The sequence below is a fragment of the Poecilia reticulata genome, chromosome 17 (assembly GCF_904066995.2).
Source record: "Poecilia reticulata chromosome 17, P_reticulata-male-v2, whole genome shotgun sequence".
NCBI lineage: Eukaryota > Metazoa > Chordata > Actinopteri > Cyprinodontiformes > Poeciliidae > Poecilia > Poecilia reticulata.
In genome coordinates, this window is record NC_088846.1 from 17,186,865 (window position 1) to 17,206,556 (window position 19,692).

Sequence of the window (19,692 nt, forward strand, 5' to 3'; positions counted from 1 at the left end):
GATTTATTTATTTGTAACCTCCTGAATTATTGCTGTTGAAATAATTTTGGTGGTCTGGTCACTCCTGGGATGGTTTCCCCTGACTTCATGTTGTGTCCATCTGTAAATAATGACTCTCACTGTGGTTTGTTCAAAGCCTTTGAAGTGAGCTTTTAAAATCAATAAATAGAAAACTGGAAACACAAACAGATATACCGACACATATGGACAATATTTATTGTAATATGCTTCCAGCAGAACACGACCGACGAGGACTTTGAATTTGTAGAAGCGTACCACTGATTGTGCAAATATACATAACCTTAACCTTAATCAAGCAAAAGTCCATAAAGCCAATTCAAAGAAGACCTGAATGCATCTCAAAACATGAGGAAAAGTCCATCATCTACAATAGTTCCTAGAAACAGCTCATCAGAATGAAAATATTGTGAAAATTACAGTAATTTTGCGCAATGAGTCATCAAACAGAAAGGTGAGAGGTAATTCATGCTTACTTTTCACTCTCACTGGGTTGACATTCTTGCAGCTCAAAACGAGCCTTAAATTTACAGGAGAAAACATTTAGTTTTTTTCCCCATCACTGCATAAAATTATTGTAGAAATATTGCACAAGATTTTTATGCTTTTGTATGTTTGACATTCGACATACCATTTTCTACTGTGCTTGTTATTTTTGACTCAATCTATCTTGAAGATTCAATTTAAACATGTTGCTCAAACATGATGTTTTTTTTTTTATCATTATTATTCCACCACGTAACAAAATAAAAACACAGCAGAAAACTCCTATTAAGAACATCAGTTTGGCTCAGACCACACATATGTAAAATGAGCTAAAGATAATATTGAAGTAACATAATAATAGTTTGCATATCGTCTTTATCAAAACTGGTCCAGCAGAAATTGAAAAGTGTTTTTTTGAACTAGTTAGTCAAATCAGTCAATGTGAACTTTTTTTTTTTTTTTACTAAATTGCTCATCATAATAACTACTAAAAAGTAGGTAATATTTCAGATTATAAAACCCCACCAAAACACTTAACTGCTACAATATTGTTACACCGTTTCCCATGAAACCAATAGTAAGTTGGCCTCAGCGGCTTAAAGATAGTTCAGAAAATATGACCACTGTTGAACAAAAAGAGCGACAACTACTCAGAAGAATCGCACAAGTCCAGTATTTTCTGAATGACATCCACTTTTATATTTCCTTGAAGAGCTTGACAAAGCCTCCCAATTGTACAGTTCAAAGATCCCTGCTTTCTTTTCCAGGATTCCAACATCTGGTGCACCTTCTCCGGTAAGCCATCACGGTAGTAGTCGTGTTCTATGGTTTCTATTTCCACCTCCGTCAGGGCCAGGCGTCGTGCGCAGCGTTTCCATTTCATCCCAATGTTCTCCCTCAGCACGTCCAGCTGCGACTCTTTTACCACATGGTCCGCTAAATGAAAGAGAAGGCAGTAACGAGTAAATGACAAGTCCTCAAACAGAGAGAAAATGCTTTAAGTACAATCTGTTGCAACAGCTGAGCTGCAGTAAATCCCTGGACCAACACATTGGTGCATTAAAGGAACAGGTGAAGTTCTGTTACAAGCAACCTCTTGTTAACCAATGGTTTGATCAGACGCTTAGTTCACATGGTTTATTTTCTTCTGAAGAAGTTATTTATTTACAGTAGATATTCATATTTACTGCATACCATGAAATACATTGTAAATAAAGATTTACTCCACACGCAGACCCGTTGCCATGGCAAACAACACCACACTATATATATTCTCAAAAAATTAGCATATTGTGATAAAGTTCATTATTTTCCATAATGTAATGATAAAAATTAAACTGTCATATATTTTAGATTCATTGCACACCAACTGAAATATTTCAGGTCTTTTATTGTTTTAATACTGATGATTTTGGCAAACAGCTCATGAAAACCCAAAATCCCTGTCTCAAAAAATTAGCATATCATGAAAAGGTTCTCTGAACGAGCAGTTAACCTCATCATCCGAATCAACAAAATAACTCTAAACACCTGCAAAAGATTCCCGAGGCTTTTAAAAACTCCCAGCCTGGTTCATTACTCAAAACCGCAATCATGGGTAAGACTGCTGACCTGACTGCTGTCCAGAAGGCCATAATTGACACCCTGAAGCAAGAGGGTGAGACACAGAAATTTCTGAACGAATAGGCTGTTCGCAAAGTGTTGTATCAAGGGCCACTTTTGGAGCAGTTTCTGGTCCGCTTGCATCCATATATACTTTCAAACAGCGCCAGAGTTCACTTCAACCAAACCATATTTCGAAAGAAGCTCCGCTTTGGACCAATTTGTATTGTATTTGGCTTTAGCAAAAAAGGAGAAATGCAGCCACTCAGCCTTGAGACATTATCAGACTGGTTCAAATGATTTTTTACTTATCTTTCCTACTCAGAGTAACACTAAATGCAGATTAGTCATCAAACATTCCCTTCTTCTTTAAATTCTGAATTTGATCTTTTCATTATATGCCCCAGATTAGTTCTGCTAAGTGTACAAAGGAAAAAAAAGTATGCTTGATGGCAACATTTTTGAGTCAAACATGTCTTTTTGTTTAATTAAGTAAAAGAAGTTCTGTAATCTTCAATCTTTAAAGTTGTTGTGAAGTTAACCTTCATGTGCATCCTTGAAAAATGTTCAATCTATATTAAAAAAATATTACAGAGCTCTTTGCTTGCTCCTACAGTTACTAGTACCTTGGTAACATTGTTCTCTGAATTAAAAAGTGGAAAAGGCTTGAAAAGGTAGCAGTTTTTTTTTACACTTCCCCAGGAAGTTTAAAGCTTCTTCAAAAAGCTTTCGTGATCTCCAAAACTTCATTTATTGAACATGTTGGCGTTTCTGTTTCATCCGAGTTCCTGCAAAACAAAACTAGATGGCTCTGGGAAACAGAATAATCAACTTCAAACCTCAGGGAAAGGACCAACTAATAAATGTGTTTCACGTAATGGACGTGATGATTTACCATATTTAAAGATGCCTTCTTGGATTGGAGAGGCAGTGTTGCCATCAAACAAACCCTGAGGTAACTCACTACCTCTAATGCTCATTGTGTTGTTGTTTCCTATCTGGATCCCACTGGCATTTTGAATGTAGAGAGATCCTGGAACACACAAGATAAACACACCATAGAAAAGTCGATCAAAAGCATAAATTAGGCGTCAGTGAGGAACCTGCTCATAGGAGACTCTGGGTTTACATGTACCTGCGTCCTGGATAGATCCGCTCTTTGAAGAGGTCAAATTATTGCCAGCATTTCGGTTGGGGTCGAAGGTGTCGGACACCGGGTAGATTGGCAAGGACTGCTGGCGGTCCAGGAAATGTGGCTGCTGCTGGTTAAACTGCGACAGAGAAGGAGTGCTAAAAGACGGGTGCAAAAGCGACGGATTAGACGAGCAGGAGGTTATGGAGTCATAGAGATCGGATGTGGGCCGACGGTAAGCCTCCGTCTGGCTGGTGGGCTGTTCCTGTTCTGGTTTGCTCCAAGAATGGACAGAAGAGTCTTCTTGAGCTGGAAGTCTAAGGCCATTGTCAGAAAAGTTGAAAGGGTTTTGAAAGAAAGGATTCAAGGGATTTCTCTGAAGGCCCTGGGCAGATTCGGGTTGGTTATTACAAGCGTAACTGCCATGCTTGTGGTAGTTTAACTCCCGGTCTAGTTTCTCCTCCAGCTCTGAGGGCGTCCTCAGCATCCTTGCATCCGTCTCAAGAGGATCTTCAGATGGTTGATCATTGATGTTATGTAGGTCCTCAATGCTGGCTTCAACTGGCATTGATAAATCTCTGTGTGAACTTAAAGGAGCGGGACCATCTAAAAAATAAACAAAAAAAACAGGGAGGTTACATCAATAAAGCTGCTCAAACTTTTCAAAGAACAGCTTTAAAAAGTAAACTTTCAACTTTACTCACCTTGATCTGTAGCTGAAAAACTGTCGTGGGTGATTGATAATGATTTAATCTTCTCAACAAGCTCATCTGGACCTTCATATTGTTCCTGTAAAAATATAAATTCCGGAGGTAAAATGATTATTGAATGTAGACATTTTTCTTGGCAAATAAAATTTACACCAGGTGTTGGTAAAAAGTAAACAAAACAAGTAAATCTACATATCAAGTTAAGCATTAAAAAAAGGAATGACAGAGGTACAATGCAATGTACATATGAAGGAAGGAAAATACAAACGGACACAGAAAGATAAACACTGTACTCTTTCAGTATTTAGAAAGTGATCTTTTCAAAAACACCCTAATGACTTAAGGAGCACATGTACACTGCTTCAGAAATACCTGGAATTAGCAGATACAATTTTTCTGCGAAAACAGTAAGTAATGAACACAATGCCCTCTTGGCATGCCACTGAGGAATAAAAAAAGCCTGTTGAAGTTTGTTTGGACAGGCCGACTAACAGAGTGAAGAATACCATAAGGCCAGATAAGACTGAGATTGAACTACACTGCTCAAAAAAATAAAGGGAACACTTTAACATTTAAATGAACACTGAAGTGTTCCCTTTATTTTTTGAGCAGTATATTTGGATGCCGTTACAATAACTCCGTCTGGGGAAGAATTGGCACAAAGTCTGAAGTCTGGAGGTGGGAGCATTATGGTGGGGGCAGTTTTTGAACACATATTTGCAAAATCTTATTGATTAAGTGACTGGGGAAATCTCTTGTGACATTCTGAATAAGAATCTGAAGACAAAATAACGGCTTTTTCACATTCAAAAGTTTTCATGGCAAGAGCTGAAGACCAGAGCGCATGGAGGAGGTCCACAGAACCTTTGAGATTTGGTGACAGGATAATTTCTCCAAAGGAATTTACGCTAAGTATGTAATTATTCCTTGTATCATTCCTCTGTATTTATACCTAACTTACCGTATGAACTAGAGATGTGCCAATCAGGTTTTTTCCTGCCGATACCGATTCCGATCACCCAAGAGGGCCGATCACCGATACCGATCACCGATACCAATCACCGATACCGATCACATAATTATTCAATTTATTTTAATCATAAACACTACCGGTTACATTATGTGGAAAAAGGAACCATGAATTCACCTTAATTAAGACAAAAACTTGTTTTTAATAACTTTTTCCAAGAAGAAAACTAAACAAAACAGGCATTGTGCAAATTGTACTGCTATCCAAAATACTATCTTTAACAGACTGATAACATATGAAGGCTCTGAAGAGGCTAAATAATGCAAAGCGCCAAAAAAAACCTCTCAACATTGCCAAAAAAATTCAAGTATAAAACATTCAAAGGCAAATACAGGTTCCATTACAATAAACAATCCAGAGTTACTGAATGAAAACTTCCTGATAGCATGGCGGCTAGCTGATTACTGCTAGTTCTGAGTGGCTGTTTCTGACTGAGCGGAGTAATTATGCAGAGCAGGGAGGAGATCGATTATTTTTTTAGAGATTATCTGTCTCATGTTAGGACAGCGAAAGTTTTAATACGTATGTAAAATGTATTTTTTTAAGTTAGATGCTGCAGCTTTAAGCAGAGGTTCGGTGTGAGAGTCACTACCAGGTGGAGCAGAAGCGGCGGTCCATCTGAGAAATATTACTACCTGTAGCGCGTAGCAGCAGTTCAACAGCGAGAGCAGAACCAGCGTCTTACATCACGGTTCGAAGACTTAAATAATTTTGCGGGTTATTTGTTTAGCTTTCTGACTGTCATGCTAATCTGGGTGACTGTTTGTAGCTGTGCGCTGCTTTACCTGCTATCTGATCCTCCATATGTAATTTTTACTGCAGTGAGCCTCGATGTAGCCAAACTCCGTCAAGTATGCCATTGTTTTTATACCATATTAGATTCGTTGTGTTGATGCATTTTGACGTGCTTCAGCCCACGTGCTTCAATTTTCCGCCGCAACATGCAAACTTCCCCATTCACTCAGAGCGTCATAGTTCCACATCGCTTAGGATTTGTTGCTGCGCATTTGCGCAGTGTGAAGGAAAGAGGACACCAGCTGCACAGGCAGGCTGCGAAATGAGATGCAGGGGATCGGTTTGTGTGATCGGCAACAAGAGACCATGATCGGCGATCACCAATCATACACTTTTTCACGGAAATCGGACGATTATGATCGGTGGCCGATCGATCGGCACACCTCTAGTATGAACTAATTTGTTTTGATGTCTTTGTAAGTGAAAATTACTTGGACTGTTACCAACATGTGGTGTTGATCAATTTCTTTGACATGGTTACAAATGGTAACCAAAAAAAAAAAATGTACATGTTCAATAGTTATTTTCTACATATGTTGAATCAGAAAACTGTCAAAACTGGTTCAAGTTTTTCATTCTTGCGACTTAAGATCTGTTATTAGGATCATACTCACCTGCAAAAGGCATACATCTTCCTCTACAAGCGGTTCAAGCTTTTCCTTGTAGAAAGGAAGGAAGCTGTCATAGGCCTCTGCCAGAGAGAGATCATAGAAGAGAAAAGGTGAGTTCTTTATATCTGAGCATATTTTTTTTATTTTTTATAGTCTGCTTAAAGAGCTGGACGTCTGTGCACTTGTTAGACGAAAACATTTTGGTGCTTGTATATTCTGTCTGTGCATGTGTGGGTACTCCAGCTTCCTCCCAGTCCAAGAACATGATGTGAACAATTACTAGGAGAGTCTTGTTTTTTAGGATTATTTTTGGTAATCACCAACTACTGCTCTATATTAATGCAAAATGTTAATAGACTTCAAGCAAAAGTAAGATTTTGGCTTTCTTAGAAAAATATCAATATTTTCACGATTATCGGGCGACAATTATTGTACAAAATTGCTATGCAGCTAAATGGAATTTTTTTTTTTCATCTAATTTTTATTTTCATCCATTTAACTGAGAATAACAAATATGTCGAAACTTTCCAATAAACATTTGTGACATTTAAAAATACAGTGATCTCTCGTTTTTCGCGGGGGTTGCATTCCGAAAATAATCCGGGATAAGTGAAATCCGCGAAGTAGTTACCTTTAGTTCTTACAATTATTATACAGCTGGTGTCCTCAGTTGGGTTGTCAGGTGAGGACGGGCGCCATGCCATAGGTTTTTCATGTTTAACGCTTTTACTGGCTGGTCAAACAGAGGCGTACTTGGACGCACGTGACAGAATTGTTCTGCATAAAAATCATTGTCTTTTTTGAAAGATTCCGACTTCATCACCGCTTAAAAAACTGGCAAGCAGGATTGAGAGTTAATTTTGAGTCCATCTTCAACTCAAAAAGGTCCAACCGGCTCATCTTTAATAATACCAGCACCCCACCTCCATCTTGTTGCCGTCTCACTCGACAGATGGCAACGACGTGATTTAAAACAGCTTTAAATCAAACGATCAGAGCACGGAAATGTTCATTTCTTTCACTTCTTCACTCATCAGCAGTTTCTTTATTTTTATTACTTGTGCCCTGCAACCTGAGTCTTTACGTTGCAGAGCACTAGGGTGTCCACAAAAAAAAGCATACCTTTAAACGTTGGTCTTTCTATGGGATCCTGAGCCCAGCATCTCTTCATAAGATCAATTATCTCTGCAGGCGTGTCTTCTGGGATGGGCTCCACCGCAGGTCGGTCACCGCGGCGAACGCACTGGCTAATATGGTCGTCACTCCTTGCATCTGCAGAAACAGACCTTTGGTCACTGTTTGATAAAAGAATGGTGTATAACCTGCCTAAGACATTTTGTTAAACTCAGGTTAATCATCACAGCTCACTTTCATATGGTTCTTTCCCGGTCAGAATGACCCAAACCACAATGGCGAAGCTGTACACATCAGACTTCACAGAAGAAGGTGTATTAATGCTCTCCAGGTGCTCGGGGGCCATGTAGCTTAATGTCCCAGCACCTCTCTCCCCAGATGTCGCCCCCCTGTGGCTTTTCCTGCGAGACTCCTGTCTTGTGAGCTTGTTCCAGGCCTGGCAGGTGGCCAGGCCAAGGTCAGCAATCTAAGCACAGCAGAAAAGGTTGTTTTTTTAATACTTTTTTTTTTTTTTACATGAACTGACAAAATAATTAATGCATAATAAATGCTTTGTGTATCACATACTTTAATGTGAAAATCCTTATCCACCAGAATATTTTCTGGTTTTATGTCCTTGTGAATGACATGCTTCTCTGTCAGATACACCATCCCCTCCAGGATCTCTAAGATGATTCTCCCCTTAATGGAGATTGGCACAGTGACCTAAGAACAACACGACAGCATAGCAATCCTACAGATTAAAATTGATTATCGTTTCGAGACCTGTAAAACACACACATAACACATTTTCCTATGCTGGTCTTAGACTGACCTTCTCCAGCATGACCAGCAGGTTGCCTCTGGGTAGAAGCTCTATAATAAGAGAGCAATCTCTGTCCTCCATAATCACGCCAAGCAACTTGACCACGCGGTTGTGGTTGAGGCTTGCCATGATACTTCCCTCCTCCAGCAGCGACTTTTTGTTTTCTCTGGGAGGTAAAGTGAAAACAGAAGGCCAGATTGTAAATAAAGACACTCCAGAAACATGCATGGTGTCTTGTCACACAGGGACACTGGATAAAAAGCATTGTGTGGAAGAACACTATATTTCTTCATTTTACAGGGAAACACATGGCACAACTGCAACAGCAAACCTATCAAGACATGATTTCTCTCTTAAAATGTCATGCCAGGTAAAGACAGTATCAACCAGAGAAGCAGACAAGAGATATGTTATAGCTCTGAAGGACGTGCGTAAATCAACAGTGCAGGTGGAAATAATCTCTAAAAATGTTCAGTTTTGAGGTGTGCAAAGTTGCTAAAAGTTGTAAAAATAATTGCTGCAATAATTGATTTTTAACCAGTTATTGCTTGGTTAAGCAATAATTAACCAATTATTGCTTAGTGGTCATGGTCATTTACCGCCCATAACCACTGACTCATGGGTGGTAAATTGCTGTCACAAAATTTCATCAATGTACAATGATATTTAAGTGAAACAAAATATGAAAGGTCCAATGACTTTTGCAAGACACTGCAGATAAATAGCTAGTATGAACAAGGTATTTATACACAAGCTATTTATATCTGAGGTCTTTAATGCTGCAGAAATATTTCAGATGGAACATGTTGATAAAAACACCAATTTGATTAATGTAACTTCTAACACATAAAAGCACGTCATTTCCCTTTCTCACCTGCACTTCCTGAATGCATTTGCGGGCAAAGCTGTACATGAAATAATGCAAAGGAAGCTGTATGACAGCGTCTGACTAAAATAACATTTTAGGCTGCCAATGCCAACCTAATAACAGTAAATGGCAATGCATACATGCGATGCCACATTGCTATAATAGACATTCTTAGAAGAGCTTTAAATGTAGGTGTTGCTTCTGGTCTGAAAAAAAAAAGGATGTCAGACATCCGCATTTCAGATGGACCTACATCTCAATCTGAATGAAAAGGAAGTTATAAAAAAAAAAGAAATCTGTGCATGCTTTTTTCACAGAAGAATCATAATTTGTGATACTTAACACGCCTCTATGCATATCTGAGAAGCACACCAACTTCCTATTTTCTTCTCTTTTTTTTTTGCACCTCTAGATTAGAAATACTTTCTTTAAACAGACTGTACTCGTGATACACGTTAGAGGAAGGGGAATACCCAGTCTGGTGGTGGGCACATTGAACACTTACTCGTTGCGAAGTGGACCTGTATACACGGTCTTCAACACCACTTGGCCCAGGGTAGCATGGTAACACAAATAGACCTCTCCAAATCCTCCATAATCCAGAGGTTCCCTTTTGATTAGATCTGTTGATCTCATATGAAGCGAGATCTCAGGCGCGGTAGCCATCACCGCTGCCAATAACAAGACACTGTCGGAGTTACAAAAACTACTGGTCAACAACGTAAAACACAGTGGTTAAAAACTTAACAGACAGTTAATCATGCATAAAAATAAGCAAATGTTATAAACTACACAAATTGCCCGGTGAGTTACTCACCCGTATCACTCAAAACACTGTGACAGTCTCAAGAGGAAAGCTAGAAGCTAAGTTTTATGACTGAACAAACTTTGGCTTTCTTTACTTTACTTTTTTTTTTTTTACCAAAACACGTAATTGACTAAAGTGTTTTATAGCATTAATACTGAAACATAGATATAAAACAAATATTAAAAACTGCCTTAAAATCCAAATAAAGTCGCACAATCTTTGTATTTCCGGTAAAGTGTCGTCAAACATCGAAGTTAGACGCGAAACAAACATCAGACTACAAACAGGCTTTACAGATTGAGGTCAGAAAAATACACCGAGAGGATGACTAGTAGATTTTAGTTTGCGATGCTTTCGTATGACTCAAAAGTGCATTTACAGTATACGCAATCATATACCGACTCCACATTTCTGCTATCTTTTTCTTTAAAAATTAATGCTGAATTCTTCTGAGAAGTAGTTTCATATTAGTGTTGGATTCACTCCCCAGTCGAAGCCATACGTCAATTAGTCCGCCATATTGTAAGTGGCAAGTTCGCCTTGGCAACCACATATTTGCTTAAAAACTGGGGTTTTTACAATCTAACGAACTAAAAACAACCAAATAAATGAATAGAAACTGAACAGCCCATGAAATATACTAATGTAATCTTACTTATCTCTGAAGATTTATAAAGACATAGCAAACAAGTTAATTCAATATTAGTTTACATCGCAAAGAAAACCAGTGACACACTCACTACACTTAAACATAACAGTTTTCTTTAAATTATATTTAATTTTAGACTGAACAATGACTCCTTTGATGGCTGGGTACAGGATGCACTCCAGCTCTCATCCAATAACTCCTTAAGATAGTTGAAACCAGAAGTTTAGATGCGCTGGATTAAAAAAAACAACAACAAAACTAACACATTATTTCTCTTATGTCTGAGGTTAAATCAGACCAAACTTCTCTTATCAGTTAGTTACCAAAATGAATTATGTTTGCTAGTACCACAATAATGAGAAATAATATGTCAGATCTACTTATTATTGCCTCAAATAAGATGAAGTTCTCATTTAACTTCTGTGAGGAATAAATGGTGTATGTGTGTGACTTTGTTGCCACCTAGTGGTGAAATTAATTATTTTAACATTTTACAACTAGAATTTTACAAGACGGTATTCAATTATTTTATTAAGATTCGACATTAATCCAAATATATTAGCATGCAGCTGTATTGTCAAACTATGTTGAAAATCTTAAATGATTATGCTGACTTCAGACTTGTATAAGCAGCAAATACAACAACAGGCCTATTCGACATACGGTAGTTATCACAGCACAAATGGAATTTTACCATTGTTCAAATGAAAATAAATAAATAAATAAAAAATAAATAAAAAAATCAAGTTCATTGATAAAACAAGCGTTTATGTGAAACTAGAGCGGGAAACCACCTGTGTTGTAACCTCTGGGAGTGTGGGCGAAGACTGACATGCAGGCCTACATTTTGGGCTGCCTATCTTCAAACACCCACACTATAAATTCCTCCTTTTTGCACACTAAAGCCACAACAAAGCAGTATCATATTTACCTGTCTTGTGTTGTGTCAGTTTAGTGGCTTATGTGTTTTTCTCTTTCTTTTTTTTTGTTGTTACTCACATGTATTGCTGGTAACCTGTAGGCTATTGAGAAACGTCTCCACCCGTCTGTTATACATAACAAGTACCTGAGCTTTGTTACTGACAAGTACATCAGCAGAAATGGTTAGCTGATTGCAGTAATGGAATCTAAACTATGCTTCTAAATGTTTGTAGAATATTAGATCATCAGATGTTTTGTTTTTCCTATAAACTTGTATTAGATTTTTGCAAACTTTTTGCTGTTCTTTAGAAGTTCATTTTATTTTTTGTTGACCTTGCAATACAAACATTTAATAAGCAGTTCACGTAAGATATCCATCACCTCTTGTCTACTGCATACGCCTTCTGTCATTCAAACATTAGCCTAACCAACTCACTGCATCCGATCACCAGGAAGTAGAAGCAATCTGTGAGGTTAATGTGGGACAGTGGGTAGCAGAACTTCCTGTTGATGTTTTTACAAATGATGATAATAATCAAGAGCAGCATAGTCATGTGCCATCACTCTGTAAAAGTCACACAGTTGTTTCCTATTGTGACTGGGTTTTGATCTCTGTCTGTTTTGCTCAGAGAGAATTAGGTTGCTCTTGTGAGTTAATGGTTGTGATAAAAAAAAAAAGCAAAAGTTTGTTTTTCAGTCTGGTAAAACTGGCACGTTTGATGAAAAAGCATTTGCTTTTTTACAGTTTTATTTATTTATTTTTGTTCTGGTTGCACCTAAAAGTCACAAATCAACAAATACATTTAAACATAAGACATAGGTAACCTGACAAAATACAGGAAGTTGTTTTCAAATTATTTTTATTAGAAAATCTATTGAAACCATCTTCTGTCTATGTAATTGGCCCTTAAACCACAAAGCTGGTTGTGTCAACCCTGGCAGCAACATCTTGATATGATTTTTTTTATTTTTTTGTAGCAAAATCTGTCAGTGAATCTGTTATACCACTGTGGAGGATTGTTTTTGCAGAATTTTTTGTAATTCAACCACCTTTAAGGGTTTTCAAACATGATGATGCCACAGCATCTCAATCACATTAAGTCCCAACTTTGACTAACCTACTCCAGAATATCTGTTATTTTTCTCTCTTTTTACCTTTTAGCAGAAGACTTGCTGCTGTGCTGTGGCTCATTAATCTTCTGTCAAACCAAAGTGAGTTTGTGGTCAAAAACTGATGGCTGGACATTCGCCTTTGGGCTTTTCTTTTCCATTGACAACAACACTGACTGGACACTGATGAAGCAAACTGACTTCAGACCATCTCACCAATACCATGTTTAACTGATTTATTTCTGAACCTCATTTTTAGGGTCATGCCACATGCGAATATATAGGCATTCATAAAATACTACTGTAGCTAAATTGTAAATATTTTGTAACAGTACTGGGGATAAGTTACAGCAGTAAATTTGCATAGATCTTGGTGTGGCACTCAGTAAATGTAAAATTCACAAAACCCGTCTATATGCAGAATATGCTTTATGATGATTTTCATGATCTAATCAAAAATAAAGATCATGAAGTTTTGTATTCAAACATTTCTCAGTTTCACGTCAAAATTGTGTATTTATTAAGAAGCCAGTCATGAGTTCCTACAACATTGTCCCAAAGGCATTGCTATCACTCTTCTCTTGTTGGTGGACATGATAGTTTTTACGAAAACGTCTTTGCAAAGCCGTTTCACCTGTGATACTACAATTCCCAGCATTCCTTGCGTGAAGAAGCTGTTGCAGTTTGCTTAATCGCCTCAGCCTCACTCGCATTCAGGCTGCCGCCTTTACTCTCACTGAAAGTGAGAATTTGGAAGCGATTAAAGGCGGGATACAGATCTTTAGCAAACAAGGGTACACTGTGCGTTATATATTTGTAGTGTTGGAGTTCCGACTCGGAGTTACGGCATGGGGAACGGCATCAATAAGGTACTAGTTTAGCTGGGTAGACTAAGCAAATAAGTTTTTCGTATTTATGTGTGTTATGTGTATGAGAATAAAGTTATCTAACCAGATATGATGTATTTATTCATCACGTTCTCTTTGGTGTTGGAAAATTCTTAGCTGTTTCCTCCCCCTCTTTAAGGTTCTTCCAGATTTGTACTTGGGAAACTTTAAAGGTGTGTTGAAGCTTTTTCCCCTTGGTCCCTTTATTTGCCCACTTTTTTCGATGTTGCTTACTGTGCTCCTGTCTGTTTTCCTCAGATGCAAGGGATAGAGAACAGTTGGCCAGAAACAACATTACACACATCCTGTCTGTTCATGAGTGTGCAGCTCCTATGCTACCGGTGAGATGCTTCCTCTGTTTTCCTGTGATGACACCCAGCTCTCAGCTGGTTCTACTGGATCTTCTTGCAGAGTAGGGAGATAAATGTAGCTAAAGAGAAGTTGACTCCAGTTAGAGAAAGCCAACTGACCAAGCTGTCCAGAAGTGCTCCACCAATCACTGTAGTTCTCTCTGGTGCTTTTCAGAGTATCCTGCACTGTGCCAATCATCAGCAGCCGATGTAGTCATGGTGTTGTGCTTAGCTGTCAGCTTGTGTAGGCGTCAGAGTAGGCAGTTGTTCTTGTTGTAGCCAGTATCCACTGTGCAGTGTTCTTCCATGGAACATCAAAATGAGTCCTAAGCTGCTGTACATTTTGCCATTCTGAATTGCATGCAGTTACAGTTACATTTATTATTCCACACATAAGGATAGCTCTGAAATAAATTAGTCTTTTGCTGTATATAAAAGCCTCATATTCTGTTATTTGAAATAGATTGTTAGGGAAACCAGTAATTTATAAAAAAAAAATGTCTTGATTTTGTGTTAGTTTTGGTTTTGTATTGTTTCGTTTACAAATCGGAAAAAAAAGAAGAATGATGTTATTAAAGAAAAACTAAAATGTCACCCACATTTTGCCTATGTTTTAAATAAATCTAGTTGCAAGAATGACGGTATGATTGTGAAACCATAACTGTGACAATTTGGACGTTATGTTACTCCAAATTCTTAAGGGCAGCCAGCAGGTAACCAGTGTGCTTTGTCCACCAGGAGATGACCTATCTCTGCCTTACAGCAACAGACATGCCCTCACAGGATCTGTAAGTACTATTCACGGAGCTCAGCATGCAACAATGGAAAGGCGAGCCAACCAGAAAGAGGGCGTTCACATAGGGCTGTGATCTGTGGGTGTTTTAAGGTTCATTTTCCATAACATGTAAACTATATAATTTCACAAGTTTAATATTTGACTGTGAACTCAATCTCTCGCATGACAAAAGTAACACAAAAACATTCAGTTGCTGATGAGCAGCTGTTCCTTTGCCATAAATAAAGATTACATGTAAGGGGTTTTACTTATTTAGAATGTTTTTTTTTTCCAATGCAAATGATAATGCTGGTGTTAGAAGTATCAAAATAAACACTTGGAAATTGTCTAACTTCAAGAACAGAAGTGACACAATGAAGATTACTCTTTTGAGGACAATGGTGCCAAGATGATACAAAGAAGCTCATTGGGACAACCATAAAACTATGTCAGTAGGATTTGTAAGCACAGTCAATCTGAAATCTGTCCGTCCATCTGTCCATCCATGGCCAACTGGATTTGTTTAGATTGTTTTGTAGTTAACAAAAGTACACAGTCAATGACAGTTTCTTTAGTTAGCGTTGCCATATTTTGTAGGCAACACTAACCTTTAGAATATAGCGGCTGTTTAGTGTTTCCTTGTGAAACGCCAGTTTTAATGAGCAAAACATGATGGCAATGACAGGATTATTTTTTGCTAGGCTATGTTGAGGTACAAGGCTTCTAAAAGATAATTAAACATTTCCTTGTATACATGCAAAAAAAAAAAACCTTTAGTAATTTGAATTGGCTTTTGAACATGAAAAACTGTGGAGCTTCTTGCCCGAGCTACAAAGGAAGTTTGTTGTTATCTCGTTCCTTTTGCAAGATGTTTAAAATGTGTAAAGTCTGCAAATGTGATCAAATGTGCAAACGAATAATTAGTTGTAATGGTAGCGGGTGTGTATAGTTTTCATTGTACAACTTGTGATGTTCCCATAATATTTATTGCGGTCATGACGTATAATAACAAGTGTTATTTACATATTTTATCGCCCTTCAGAACTCAGCACTTTAAAGAGAGTATAACGTTCATACACGAGTGCCGGCTGAAGGGAGAGGGCTGCCTCGTTCACTGGTGAGTTCAAAATCACTTTTCCATCATGCCTTTCATCATACCTTGGATTCCAGAATATAATTTTTCACAGCTATGTTATTTTCCATGAAGTCACAAACGTAAGTGTGTGTTTAGTTCTTTTACATATCTGATTACTGCTCACAAGTGAAGCCATGTGTAACTTCTGCACTGGCAAGATTAAAAACAAAAAAGGAAGGCCTATTCTTGAACTTCCCAAAACAGAGTACAGTAACAAGTCTTACCACATTGTGTTAGTGTAGTGCGATAGCTCACTTATGTGTTAAAAGGGTACAGCTATATTTGGTTGGACAGAGGGTCTTCTCAGAAATCCATTTGGCTATTTATAAAGGCGTCTCGAGTCAAAAGTTTCTCGACACAAAAATATGACTTCAAAGAAACCTTTTCTGAAAGCTATTAATTTATAGCAAACTTTTAATGTGTTTATTTAGTCAGTACTTAGATCTTACTTCCACTATATTACCCAGTAGTTCCTGAGTTTCATTTTCTATGTCTGTCACTCTATATGATTGGTATCACATTTAATGAAAACCCATTTTTACATCAAGTCACAATGTCTTCTTCAGTTGTGTTTCCAAAAAAAAAAAAGCAAAAACTTTGAATATCTTCAACTCTGCAAAATTTACTTTGTTTCAGTTGCCTTTCAAATGAAAGTTGGCAGAAAGTGAAGCATTTTTTTTGTGTGTTTTCTGGTCTGAGATTACCGTATTTTATGATTATGTTTGTCCAGTGAGTGTGGCATCTGTGTTTGCCAGTGTAATCTAGGAGGGTGTCGAACATATGCAGAAAATAACTGCTGCTAACTGAGACGGCCATATCCATGTCGGCCTATAGGTGTTCATTAGTTACAAACCGAGCATTGAACAGCGCTACTGAGTCCAACCTTTAAAACAACTCTCAAAGACAGCTTTGCCTCTTAATTAAGCCTCTTCTAAAAAGGCACTTTTCATTCATGTTCCAAAAATACGCATGTTTCATCATGACAACTGTGATGAATTCTGATCTGACTCACAGAGAAAAACTGTTACTCAGAAAGCACACATGACAGAGTATTAGTTTCATTTTTGTTTTATATTCAAAATGTGTTTACATTTCAAGGTGTGTTACCACAGTAACCATGCTGCTGCATTCTTCCTGTGTGTTGCAAAGGCATGCCTGCTTTTTATTCTTCACATTTTACTACTGTGACACTACAATTCCCATTGCAGATAATACTCAGGATTACTACCAAAACAAAACTGGCATTTTCCATGAAATATTTCAACCAGTACACTAAACGAAGTGAGACATAACTTCCTGTAGACTTTCATAATAAGAGTCGTAATCAAAAATATGTGCTTTTAAAAGTCCAAAACTGCTTACAGTAGCTCTAATTTTTTTACTTGTAAAGACACGAGAGTTTAGATGTTAGGTACATTATGTCTGTGTTATTCATTAAATGACTTTAAAATATATATATATATTATAAAATAATATGTCATGTCATATAAAGACTTTGTTGCGAATAAGTGAACATACACTTGATTTTTACTTTTTCATATTCAGTACATTTTAGCAAAACCATTATATTGATGATTATAATGCATTTGCTAGCAATAATAAACAGGCAACATTTTCATTTTGTTACCTGTCTAAAATACATCTGACAGATAAAGTTATGAAAAAAGCCATGTTTCATTCGTATGGCACTGTTCAAATCAGATTTCCATGGTACCTCTGGAGGAGCTGCAGAATTGCCATTAGCAGATTCTTCTCAGCTCAGGAGGGGGCGGGGGGGGTGAACTCTGTGAACATGACATGAATGGATATACTTTATTAATTCAAAAGGGAAACTCACATTCAGCACAACCCAACCAAATAGACATGCATGTGTCTGAGGCGGTAGCCCTTCACTCAGAGGGGAGGAGCCACCCTTTAGAACATCCGTTAGTTTTCCACTGCACAGATCGGGCCTTTATGTAAAATCACCATCAACCTAAGCAGACTTCTAGTGCTACACCAGAGTGGCTTAAAACAAAGCACATTCATGCATTAGATTTTTTTTCATTGGTTTTTGTCAAATTCTGAAGAACTTGAAAACGACTTCATCACAAGATAGGAACAGCTATTGAGACATGCGACAAAATGTGGTCATGCATGGCATGTATTCAGGGGAGCTTAATACAAATGCAAGCCACATGTTTTTTTTTTTCTTGTTTAAAAAAAAAAAAGAGTAAAATTATGAATCTTTTTTTCCTCTCCAATTCACATTAATACACTATTTGGCACTTGTCTGTATCAGCACAAACTTCATATATTCTGTTTTCAACCAGTCAAGTTAAAGTCTTACTCTATGGCATCTCTCATTGCTCGCATCTCTTATTTCCTCAACCCCTCTGCCCTAAAAAGGGTCACATCTGCTGACATGCTGATGAAATTATAAGCAGCGCTTTCTTTGCAGAATTATTGTCTTGTTTGCTGTTATAATATTCAGAAATACATGTGTAAAAAAAATGTGTCAATTTGAATGAAACTTAAATACACCACATTTGTATTATTGGCATTTGAACAGTTTTCTGTAGGTTGGTGGTGGAACGGCAACAGAACAGACTGAATTTCAAAAATGTAGTCGTTAGAAGAATTTTGTGAGATAACAATAATACATAATGAACTCAGTGTGTATAATTTTAAAAACACATCTTTTTTTTTCCTAATTCAAACGAATAATTAACAAAATTTAGTTTTTTGTTGTTTTTTTTTGTTTTTGTTTTTTTACCAAAATGCAGGTATATGGAATATTGGTGAAAGGTGAAAGTCATGTAGTTTGGTTTTCCCTCAGTTTGGCAGGAGTGTCTCGCAGCGTCACCCTGGTAATAGCCTACATCATGACATTGACAGGCCTGGGCTGGCAGGACGCGCTCAATGCGGTGAGAGCCGTCCGGCCCTGCGCCAACCCCAATTTGGGTTTCCAGAAGCAGCTGCAGGAGTTTGAGGATACTCGAGCTGAAGAGGTAGGTTGTATGAGAAAGTAATTGCTGTTTTTTTTTTTCTTTTATAACACATAAAAAAGAGAAAAAATATCTGGATCCTTTTAGACTTCGAGATTGTAGCTTCAGATTCAAAAGAAAGTGATGGAAATGTGTGATCAATGCCGTTCATGTGTGAAAGTACATCTTTAACCTCACTCACTTTTGACTCAAAAAGTGCATCTAATTACTGTTAGTTGATGGGTTTATAGATTGAAAAAAAAATAGGAGTTGTTTGTTTTCATACAAGTAATACAGATGGGGGGTCAGATTTTTCAGACCTGCAGATCATACAACTGATCTGATTTAGGGGGAAAAAAAGTGAGTTTCTAATTGAAAGTGATCTGTGCATTTCTGTGCATGTTTTGCAGGTTTTGTTTACCGTACTCCAATCTTTCTTTCTCTCCCTCTTAAGTTCAGGGAATGGTTTCAAATGACATACGAGGGCAACCCCTTCAATGATACTGCGGAGATACTTAAGCTACTGGACAGGCTTCCCTGATGTCAACAAGTTGGGGATGGAAAACCATGTGTCAACTCCGCCTGAAGATATTTGAACTGAGCTGAGATCTTTTGCAGCTCAACCAAACTGACTGTGGCATCCTGAAGAGGTTTGCACCTGGGTGGACGTCTAACACACTCTGAAATGCACTGTTCTCTGAATCTTTCCTACACATTCAATGACTGTCACTGACTTTTTACATGCATTGCATCTGTTTCTAGAATTGAGCTGTTTCTAAGATTTCTTTTGTGTTTTTTTTTTTTTACTTGCAAAGGTTTTTTTTTTCCCAATGTGTCTGTGTGATCTGAAATTGATAAATAAAAGAAGTAAAGGCAACTGCTTGGGTAGAGGTTGTCGGT

At 37.6% G+C, this 19,692-nt stretch overlaps 2 protein-coding genes across 3 annotated transcripts; one reads left to right on the forward strand and one right to left on the reverse strand.

Annotated features, from left to right (window-relative positions):
• Nucleotides 1–192: 192 nt before the first annotated feature.
• Nucleotides 193–10,470, reverse strand: ripk1l (receptor (TNFRSF)-interacting serine-threonine kinase 1, like). Of its 2 annotated transcripts, none has more exons than XM_081598713.1 (11): nt 10,009–10,470; nt 9,697–9,862; nt 8,333–8,489; nt 8,086–8,223; nt 7,753–7,984; nt 7,507–7,656; nt 6,388–6,464; nt 3,943–4,027; nt 3,242–3,844; nt 3,002–3,139; nt 193–1,440 (listed from the first exon to the last, which is right to left on the reverse strand). In XM_081598713.1, the coding sequence occupies exons 2-11, from the start codon at nt 9,855–9,857 to the stop codon at nt 1,151–1,153; spliced, it is 2,031 nt and encodes a 676-aa protein (XP_081454839.1). In that variant the 5' UTR covers nt 9,858–9,862; nt 10,009–10,470; the 3' UTR covers nt 193–1,150. The 2 variants fall into 2 exon arrangements, with proteins under 2 accessions (XP_081454839.1, XP_081454838.1); XM_081598712.1 differs by having other exon boundaries at nt 9,697–9,879.
• A 2,494-nt stretch (nt 10,471–12,964) lies between these two features.
• dusp22b (dual specificity phosphatase 22b) lies at nt 12,965–19,669 on the forward strand. Its single transcript, XM_008434043.3, has 7 exons — nt 12,965–13,548; nt 13,706–13,739; nt 13,825–13,907; nt 14,655–14,704; nt 15,734–15,808; nt 18,645–18,816; nt 19,247–19,669. The coding sequence occupies exons 1-7, from the start codon at nt 13,528–13,530 to the stop codon at nt 19,331–19,333; spliced, it is 522 nt and encodes a 173-aa protein (XP_008432265.2). The 5' UTR covers nt 12,965–13,527; the 3' UTR covers nt 19,334–19,669.
• The last annotated feature ends 23 nt before the right edge of the window (nt 19,670–19,692 follow it).

What these genes read in the sequence shown, in the direction of transcription:
- ripk1l (XM_081598713.1), bottom strand. Translation starts at nt 9,857, where the DNA reads ATGGCTACCGCGCCTGAGATCTCGCTTCATATGAGATCAACAGATCTA. An exon ending in AGAAAGACCAACGTTTAAAG is followed by an intron (nt 6,465 to 7,506) that starts GTATGCTTTTTT and finishes TCTCTCTGGCAG; the next exon opens with AGGCCTATGACAGCTTCCTT. An exon ending in AGAAGGCATCTTTAAATATG is followed by an intron (nt 1,441 to 3,001) that starts GTAAATCATCAC and finishes TCTTTCATTTAG; the next exon opens with CGGACCATGTGGTAAAAGAG.
- dusp22b (XM_008434043.3), top strand. Translation starts at nt 13,528, where the DNA reads ATGGGGAACGGCATCAATAAG. An exon ending in GTGCAGCTCCTATGCTACCG is followed by an intron (nt 13,908 to 14,654) that starts GTGAGATGCTTC and finishes TTTGTCCACCAG; the next exon opens with GAGATGACCTATCTCTGCCT. An exon ending in GACATGCCCTCACAGGATCT is followed by an intron (nt 14,705 to 15,733) that starts GTAAGTACTATT and finishes ATCGCCCTTCAG; the next exon opens with AACTCAGCACTTTAAAGAGA.